We start from the raw sequence: 10,190 nt of genomic DNA, 5'->3' as shown, positions 1-10,190 counted from the left end.
ATCTACCGCACGATGGGCTATCATTTTTGTGGTTTTTTACTAGTTGGACTCTTAAATCTGTAGGTCAAATTTCTCTAGTTTTAATTCACTTTATACTTATTGGTATTTTATAAGTTGATTCGTGAGATAGCGTAAAAGAGTATAAAATATTAAAACAAATAATTTTGACTAACATCAATAAAAATAAATGGAATTAATTTCATTTTTGTTATTAGATTTATTAGGTGTAATTTCATTTTTAGTCTTTTTTTTTTTATCATTTTCTATTGGTTGTTGTATTACTGTGACATGGTAATTTTTAGTCCTTCGTTAACACCTATTTAAATGACAATAAATACGGAGGCATTTCGATCTTTTTAAATACAAAGTGGGTTGACTCGCTATATTTTTATTTTTTATTTTTAAATGCCTAATTCACGATTAGAGTCCCATGTCTTCTTCAATTGCAATTTGTGCCTCCACAACAACGCCTTCACAACCTAAGCATCTGCAACTGTGGAATGACACATAAATCTAGGACTAAAAAAGGAATAAACACTTAGAACTGAATAGGCTGAAATGCCTTCATATTTAAAGTCATTTAAATAAAATTGTTGATGGAGGACGAAAAATGATCATGCTGTTGGAAATTTATATAGTAATGAAGATTAATGTTTCAGATGAACTACCATGAAAGCTTAAATAATATTTGGAGTTGTGGAGTTATAAATATTATTTTAGTTTGGTAGAAAGTAAGTTAGGAAAAATGATTTGGAACCGAAGTTTCATGATTCATTCGTGTTAACGAATCAATGCTTTTGGTGTCTATCAAATCGACTGGCATCTGCTTTGTTGATTTGGTGTGGTTATGCATGCAGTATGCATGGAATATATATGTGTATCATTTTTTACTCTTTGCATGGTCACATGCACTCAAGTAAAACATAGGTATATATATATATATATATATATATATATATATATATATATATATATATATATATATTGATATTATTTATTTAATAATATTGTATGCATATGAAAGTTCATACTTTGATTAGTTACATATATTTTATATGTAATTATCTTTTCCCATGTATTTTAGATAAGATTTTATCTTTTTGGAAGTTAAGTTTTAAATTTAAAAATTAACTTCCGATGTAAACTTCTCCAACTAATTTATTTGCATCTTTAAATATTGGAGAAACATCTGAAAAACATATATGCAAAAACTTGCATTAAACTGAGATTTTTACAGTCCTACAGTTCTTCAGGAAATTCTCAAACAAAACAACTTGAGAATTTCATTCATCTTCTTGTATCCCATAAGATTAAATCTTGAACCTTGTTGCTTTTATAGAGGGAGATTTAAAGCTTATAGGAAAGTGATTACACACCTGAAGATATCAAATGATCCAGTTTTTGTTCCCTGTTGTATTCTGTATTATTATTGTATCTCAAATGTATTACAGATTACAAGCACTTTTTCCAACAATCTATAAGCTTTAAAGTTTCTAAATCTGTGATCATGGTCTTGTCTTGAATGTTTTGAAGGCAAGATGTCAGGCATGGAAGTATAAGTTCTCATCACGGTAATATTTTCGGAATGAGATTCTGAATTTGTTGATGAGAGGATGACAGAAATCACTTTTGGGTTTGTCATTGTTTATTGTACAAGAAGATTTCAATGCGGTTTTGCATGGTGTTCATGGCATGCTTATGTAAATGTAGTACATGTGGATTTAATGCATGTTATGCATTTTATTTTTTTCTTCACACAAAATCATGGGGTATTAGATTATGCCAAGATGATTAGTGAGATGTGTAAAATGATTTTATTTAAATAAATCATTTTGTTTGCCATGATTTAATTGGCATGAGAAGAGATGTTCTCTCCACGGTGGGGTGAGTGGTTTGAGCGCATCAAAGGCCGAATGAGATGGATTATCTAGGCAGATACAAGTTACAGGATGAGATAAGTACAGTACCGTTTATATATTTGTCTCGCCCTCGGCAGGTACATAAGTTTTATTTTAATTACTGGTTAAGTTCTGGATTATGTCTAGAAGATATGCATGAGATTCTTTTGAATTTTGCATAGCCTGTTAAATACAAGGATATGTTTATGCATGTATATAAATATTTTATATTGAGACTTTGTCTCGGTTGCATGTATAAATTTGTTGGATCTTGAGGTGTTGTTCTACCAAATTTGGATTAATTTGGTGTTATCAATTTGTTGCTTTCTTATGCATGGTTACAATGTTTAATGATTGTAAGTTGGAATTAATTTCAATGTCATGCATGAAATTATTGATTATTTTTGCACATAGATAATTTTTTCCTTGTGAAAGTGTGAAGTATTTTATTATATTTCTGGTTAAGGTACAAAGCCTTTGAAATATTTGTTATATTTCTAATAAAGACGGAATGCCTTGGAAATATTCTAGTATATTTCTAATGAAGGCATGTAGAAAGTTTTATGCATGAAGTACTCATAATGAAATTCATAAAATTTATGAATGCCTTTAACACAAAGTTTCTCATATTGAGAATGTGTTAAAATATTGAAAGCCAAAAAGTTTACTGGTTTATCTAGTATGGGAATTGGCTAGTGAAAAGAAATTTTAAATTTAAATCATGGATTATGATTTAAGTTGGTATGCTTCTTCGGTTTAGAAGAAACATGAAAAATTAAAGTTTTTAAAAAAAAAAAAAAAAGAAATGGTTTCTTCTCCAAAGTGAATAGATATCTCTAAGCATTCAAAAAAAAAAAAGAATAGATATCTCTAAATGGAGGAGGTATATCAGTACAAGTTTATTCTCCAAAGTGAATGAATATTTCTGAATGGAGGAGGTTTATCAGTATACGATTATTTTCCAAAGTGGATGGTATTCCAAGTGGAGGAGGTTTAATTTTTTTATTTTAAGGAATCACTCACTGTTAATGTTAATTATTTCTACATGGTGATTGAAAATTCTTGGTTATAGAATTTACATGAAAATAAATATTTATTGACTAGGAACCGGTAAAATGGGTTTCAGTATGATCAAACAAATATTTTATTTTCACAGGTTCATTGATTGAATATTAAAATTCTATGATGCCAGTTATATCTAATCAGGAAGAGTTTTCCTCAATTAGTGGATGTGTTTATCTGCTTGGAGGAGGTGTTTTCTCCTGGGCTTCTAAAAAGCAAAGTTGCAGTTCAGATTCAACTATGGCATCTGAATTTATTGCTTTGGTTTAGGCATGCAAAGATGTTAATTGGCTAAGGAATTAATTTATTATGATTATGGTTTGGCCAAAATCGATGTCACCAGTTTTGTACATTATGACAATGCTACTACCCACTGGCCATATCATATAAACAAGTGCTTATAATGGCAAGTGAAGGCACATGGGCTTGAGATTTAGCTATGTGGAAAATCCTAGGTAATAGTGTTGTAGCACTGGACTTGGTACAGTCCTGGTTTTAACGGATCCGTTTGCAAGAGTCCTTGCAAGGGACATGGTTCATCGGAAGGGATACGGAAAGCCTAAATTAAAATTGCAAGTGAAGGAAAGCTCAACTCACGTCTAAGTTATTACGTTAGACCTTGAGTTCAATGTAGATGAGTACTTCATTTTATGATTTGCAAGCATCAAAATCGTTTAATTAAAATTGTATCCAAAGAAAAGGTGATGCTTGGTTTTGCATTGTTGTAGGGATGAGTTTTTTACTCTTAACTGATCTTTTGAAAAAATGCAAGATGCAATGCATGATATAAAAGATTAGCCTCTGTGAGCATGGAGTGTGGCCGCTTCAAACAAGTTTGGGTTTTACTTGGTACGTGCTCATTAATGGATACGGACACATGGCCATAATAGTGTCAAGTTACAGTGAGTTGTAATGACTGTAAAACTTGTGTGTGTTATATCTACGTTTCTTCAAAGAGACTGCGTGATTCAAGGTTCGTCCATCACTGCAATCCGAATTAATGTAACGCATATAACACTATGTGAAAGTTCAATCTCTAAGACACTTTCATTTATGCATGAGTTTTGGATTTATCTTGGTAAAGTATTAATCTTTACTATATAAATGGAGGAGGAATGTTGGAAATTTATATAGTAATGAACATTAATGTTTCAAATGAACTACCATGAAAACTTAAATAATATTTGGAGTTGTGGAGTTATAAATATTATTTTAGTTTGGTAGAAAGTAAGTTAGGAAAAATGATTTGGAACCGAAATTTCATGATTGTTGGTGTTAACGAATCGTTAGTTTTAAACGAATCAATGCTTTCGGTGTCCATCAAATCGACTGGCATCTGCTTTGTTGATTTGGTGTGGTTATGCATGCAGTATGCATGGAATATATATGTGTATCCTTTTTTACTCTTTGCATGGTCACATGCACTCAAGTAAAACATAGGTATATATATATATATATATATATATATATATATATATATATATATATATTGATATTATTTATTTAATAATATTGTATGCATATGAAAGTTCATACTTTGATTAGTTACATATATTTTATATGTAATTATCTTTTCTCATGTATTTTAGATAAGATTTTATCTTTTTGGAAGTTAAGTTTTAAATTTAAAAATTAACCTCCAATGTAAACTTCTCCAACTAATTTATTTGCATCTTTAAATATTAGAGAAACATCTGAAAAACATATATGCAAAAACTTGCATTAAACTGAGATTTTAACAGTCCTACAGTTCTTCAGGAAATTCTCAAACAAAGCAACTTCAGAATTTCATTCATCTTCTTGTATCCCATAAGATTAAATCTTGAACCTTGTTGCTTTTATAGAGGGAGATTTAAAGCTTATAAGAAAGTGATTACACGCCTGAAGATATCAAATGATCCAGTACGTTTTTGTTCCCTGTTGTATTCTGTATTGTTGTTGTATCTCAAATGTATTACATATTACAAGCACTTTTTCCAACACATGCTAGAATAATACTAGGATCGGATAAGAATAAAGGATTGCTTTGATAAAAACATTAAAAAAAAAAAAAACACAGGTGAATGTCACCTATAAATATAGAACAAAAAATGCAATAACTCAAAATAAATGCATTATGCAAGTCCAATTATTACTTTTATTTAAAAAACAAAATTCTATAACCCCTAATATTTTTCCTCATAATGTAACTTAAAATCATTGGTGCCCATGAATTGGATAACCCTACCATTAGTTAAAAAGAAAAGTTAATTTTCGAATTAGAAAATGTCAAAGGAGAGAAATTTTTTATAAAGGTGGACAATCTTGTCGTCTTCAAGTCTTCATGTAGCCCTATTGTGCTAGTCTCGAGTAAGATTCGTACACCTCATGGTGTGAATCAATCGTTGAGTTATAAGAACTCTCGTTCGTCACAAGAGACCTATCTATGAAAGAAAAGTAGGGGTCTACATTTCTAGACAGTTTGGTATCATCAAAATCTAAATACACTTGTTCCTAACATACTGCATTGTGGACCCTAGTACATGTGTATGTCTTATGTTATGAGTTTTTCTGTCTTGTGCTATAAAATTATGTACTTTAAGAGTATGAATTTTGTACCTCAAGCAAATTAATAATTGTCTTATGTTAAGAAATTTTGTGTCTTGTGGTGTGAAATTTTGTGCCTATGAACACAAATTATATACCTAAATCAAATTTAAAAAATAAGTAAATAGGTAACATGTATATGTGTCTTGTGTTGTGATTTTTTGTGTCTTGTGTTATAAAATTTTGTACTTTAACGTAAATTTACTAGTATGAATTATGTACCTCATTGTTTCGATTTGGGGTCCATAATACTATGTGAACCATGATCCACATATGATATAAATTGCCGCCAACATTGGCCATGCTCCCAATTTTTGGGAAACCATTTTTAAAAATAATTATATATAATTCATTATTTTCTTTGAAGAAAATGCTGCAAAATTTAAGTAACATTAAGCTTGCCGCATATAATGCGACAGAAGTATTCACTATTATTCAGTCCTCTCATGGACGACTTATAGTCTACGGAAGTCTTCGCTATAATTCTCTTGCAATTGAATTGGTTCATGCAACTTGTTGATATTAATACCGCTGCTTAGCTGAGTTAGTTGGCTCTATAAAGGAATGTAATTAATAAAAGTAGTGGAGTACTACCTTAATTTTCAAAAGGTGAACCCTCGTGACTTGTATATACTCCATAATAAATTATATTTTTAACTACAACTTCAATTCACTGCAAATTCACATTAAAAGTATTGATTTTAGTAAAATCTAAATGAGTGAATAGACATTTAAATAATTTTAGAAATTAATTAATATTTGTCTACCAAAGACCTTGTGGTCGCCTCACCAAAAAAAAAAAAAAAAAAAAAGACCTTGTGGTCGAGCAGCATAGTTGTGACCCCTTAAATGAGAGGTCTCAGGTTCAATAGCATTCAAAAAAAAAATTAATATTTCTCTTGGTAAGTTAATTACTCAGCACTACTACGTACACCTAAATGCTATATATATATATATATATATATATATATATATATATATATATATATATATATATATTACTTAAAAGTAGGTGACGGAATAGAGTGTGTGTGAGAGGGTATCCTCACAGGCTCACATGGAATATAATTTTAAGGAGTGGACCAAAAGGGTATGATTAAATACCAGCGGAGGTCCTCTGACTTTGGTGGCACTGCCACTTTCAGTCCTCAACTTTTAAATCAACCACTCTTAGTCCTCTTACTTTTTGTTTCTAGCCATCTATGGTCCTTCCGATAAACTTGACCATCTAATGCTATTTTCTCAAGGATAATTCAGTCTTTTCATAATTAATTTATTAATTATTATGATTGCCGAGTCATACCGAGATATCCCAACGTCGTTTTGGCACAACCTTCGTACCAGCTTTTGTATGCCATTTTGATTCACGAGCTGGTTTTGTACACATTCATAGCTGGGAAACCATTGTTTGACTATTCTGATGCGCAAATTAAACATAATAATTAATAAATTAATTATGAAAGGACTGAATTATCTTTTAGAAAACGGCATTAGATGGTCAAGTTTAACGAAAGGACCATAGATGGCTAGAAACAAAAAGTAAGATGACTAAAAGTGGTTAATTTAAAAGTTGAGGACTAAAAGTGGCAGTGCCACCAAAGTCGGAGGACCTCTACCGGTATTTACTCAAAGGGTATTAAACAATCGGTTGTTAAGAACAAAAGTGTAGATTGTTTGGAAGTTAGTTCAAAGGAATAGATGTGATTCATGCATGTGAAAAGAGCAAACTAAAGAAAATGACAATCCAATTGTAATAGAGGTCATGTAATGCATTGATAAGGGAATTAGGGAGACGCTACTAAATGCCAATGAAACTCTCGTGGACAATATTAGACTCTCAATTGAATTTAAGCTCTACTCTCACGGTGACTCAAGATTCGTGACCTAGGCACCCCCGGGTTCTTCCTCGGGATTGAGATGCTACAAGTTGACACTGGGATTATGTTGTCTCAGCGGCGTTATATGAAGGATATCCTAAATCGTGCAGGAATGACTGACTACAAGCCGTTGGCAACTCCTGCTGCTGTCACACAATCAGTCTCACCGTCAGACCAGCCACATGATAATCCAACTCAGTACAGGCGCATTGTGGGTGCTTTGCAGTACTTAACCATCACCCGACCGAATCTCTCTTATGCTGTGAATCGGCTGTGTCAGTTCATGCACTCGCCAACAGTGGATCATTGGGGTCTCCTCAAATGAGTCGTTCGGTATATCAAGGATACTCTGGAATACGGTCTGCAAATCTCGGTCTTCACTTCCTCGGCTATGCACGCTTTCTCTGACTCCAATTGGGCCGGTTGTCCGCTAGATAGAAAAAGCACGAGTGGATATGCTGTTTTCTTGGGGTCTAATCTCATCTCATGGCTATCTCGGAAACAGCGCACTGTTGCACGCTCGTCCACTGAAGCCGAATACAAGGCCCTAGCTGATGTCTCGGCTGAGGTCACATGGGTTGTTTCGATACTCCGTGAACTAGGCCTGCATACTGGGGAAGCATCCACTCTATGGTGTGATAATCTAGGTGCCACATATCTATGCGCCAATCCTGTGTTTCACGCCAGAACCAAGCATGTCGAGATTGACTTTCATTTCGTTTGGGACAAGGTGGCGTCAGGGGACTTGGTTGTTAACTTTGTGTCTACAAAAGATCAACTAGCGGACATCTTCACCAAATTAAACCTCTATCAGGTCTTCGGTTTGCTGCTCTTCGTGACAAGCTCAATGTGGTGACACACCTACCTTGTGCTTGAGGGGGAATGTTAGTCATATATATTATTATTCTTATTATTGTAATATGTTAGTCAATAATGTAACAGGTAATTACTCTTTGGTCATCCTATTAGATAGGAGACTCTCACGTTAGTTGTTGAGCCTTTGTATTGTATTCCTGTCATTCAGTTGAATTGAATTGATTGAACGCTTATCTCATCACGATGAGCTACCATTTTTGTGGTTTTTTACGAGTTGAACTTTTAAATCTGTATGTCAAATTTCTAAAGTTTTAATTCACTTTATACTTATTGGTATTTTATAAGTTGATTCGTGAGATAGCGTAAAAGAGTATAAAATATTAAAACAAATAATTTTGACTAACATCAATAAAAATAAATGGAATTAATTTCATTTTTGTTATTAGATTTATTAGGTGTAATTTGATTTTTAGTCTTTTTTTTAATCATTTTCTATTGGTTGTTGTATTATTGTGACATGGTAATTTTTAATCCTTCGTTAACACCTATTTAAATGACAATAAATACGAAGACATTTCGATCTTTTTAAATACAAAGTGAGTTGACTTGCTATATTTTTATTTTTTATTTATAAATGCGTAATTCACGATTAGAGTCTCATGTCTTCTTCAATTGGAATCTGTGCCTCCACAACAACGCCTTCACAACCTAAGCATCTGCAGCTATGAAATGCCACATAAATCTAGGACCAAAAAAGGAATGAATACTTAGAACTAAATAGGCTAAAATGCCTTCATATTTAAAGTCATTTAAACAGAATTGTTGATGGAGGACGAAAAATGACCATGCTAGAATAATACTAGGATAAGAATAAAGCATTGTTTTGAAAAGAAAAAAAAAAAAGACTAAAAGGTCAATGTCACCTATAAATATAGAACAAAAAATGCAATTAAATCAAAATAAATGCATTATGCAAGTCCAATTATTACTTTTATTTAAAAAACAAAATTCTATAACCCCTAATATTTTTCATCATAATGTAACTTAAAATCATTGGTGCCCATGAATTGGATAACACTACCATTAGTTAAAAAGAAAAGTTAATTTTCGAATTAGAAAATGTCAAAGGAGAGAAAAATTTTATAAAGGTGGACAACATTACTCTTTTAAAAATTTGTATGAACGCCCATTATTAGCCATTTACGCTTCATGGCGCTCAAACATGAGTAGGCCAACATTCAATCCTGATACCATGGATAAGGGTTCACAATGCACTGTGGACCCTAGTACATGTGTATGTCTTATGTTGTGAGTTTTTGTGTCTTGTGCTATAAAATTATGTACTTTAAGAGTATGAATTCTGTACCTCAAGCAAATTAATAATTGTCTTATGTTAAGAAATTATGCATGTCTTGTGGTGTGAAATTTTGTGCCTGTGAACACAAATTATATACATAAATCAAATTTAAAAAATAAGTAAATAGGTAACATGTATATGTGTCTTGTGTTGTGATTTTTTGTGTCTTGTGTTATAAAATTATGTACTTTAAGAATATGACTAATGTACTTCGTTGTTTCGGTGCATAATACTATGTGGACCATAATCCATATATGATACTACGTATAAATTGCCGCCGACATTGGCCATGTACGGTCAAGGGGATCGGATATCATAGGCTCCCAATTTTTGGGAATCCATTTTTAAAAATAATTATATATAATTCATTATTTTCTTTGAAGAAAAAGCTGCAAAATTTGAGTAACATTAAGCTTGCCGCATAGAATGAGACAGAAGTATTCAGTATTATTCAGTCCTCTCATCGACGACTTATAGTCTACGGAAGTCTTCGACATACATTAGCTGAGTTAGTTGGCTCTATAAAGTAATGTAATAAAAGTAGTGGAGTACTACCTTAATTTTCAAAAGGTGAACCCTAGTGACTTGTATATA

The 10,190-nt window shown here is 32.1% G+C and overlaps 1 protein-coding gene across 1 annotated transcript; it reads left to right on the top strand.

Moving 5' to 3' along the window:
* Nucleotides 1–7,463: 7,463 nt before the first annotated feature.
* LOC109153935 (uncharacterized mitochondrial protein AtMg00810-like) lies at nucleotides 7,464–8,279 on the top strand. The gene is made up of 2 exons (XM_019301826.1): nucleotides 7,464–7,685; nucleotides 7,767–8,279. The coding sequence occupies exons 1-2, from the start codon at nucleotides 7,464–7,466 to the stop codon at nucleotides 8,277–8,279; spliced, it is 735 nt and encodes a 244-aa protein (XP_019157371.1).
* Nucleotides 8,280–10,190: the final 1,911 nt, after the last annotated feature.

This window comes from Ipomoea nil, unplaced genomic scaffold, assembly GCF_001879475.1.
Source record: "Ipomoea nil cultivar Tokyo-kokei standard unplaced genomic scaffold, Asagao_1.1 scaffold2565, whole genome shotgun sequence".
Lineage (NCBI taxonomy): Eukaryota > Viridiplantae > Streptophyta > Magnoliopsida > Solanales > Convolvulaceae > Ipomoea > Ipomoea nil.
The sequence above is the reverse complement of the archived record's forward strand: the minus strand, read 5'-3'. Positions and strand labels throughout refer to the sequence as shown.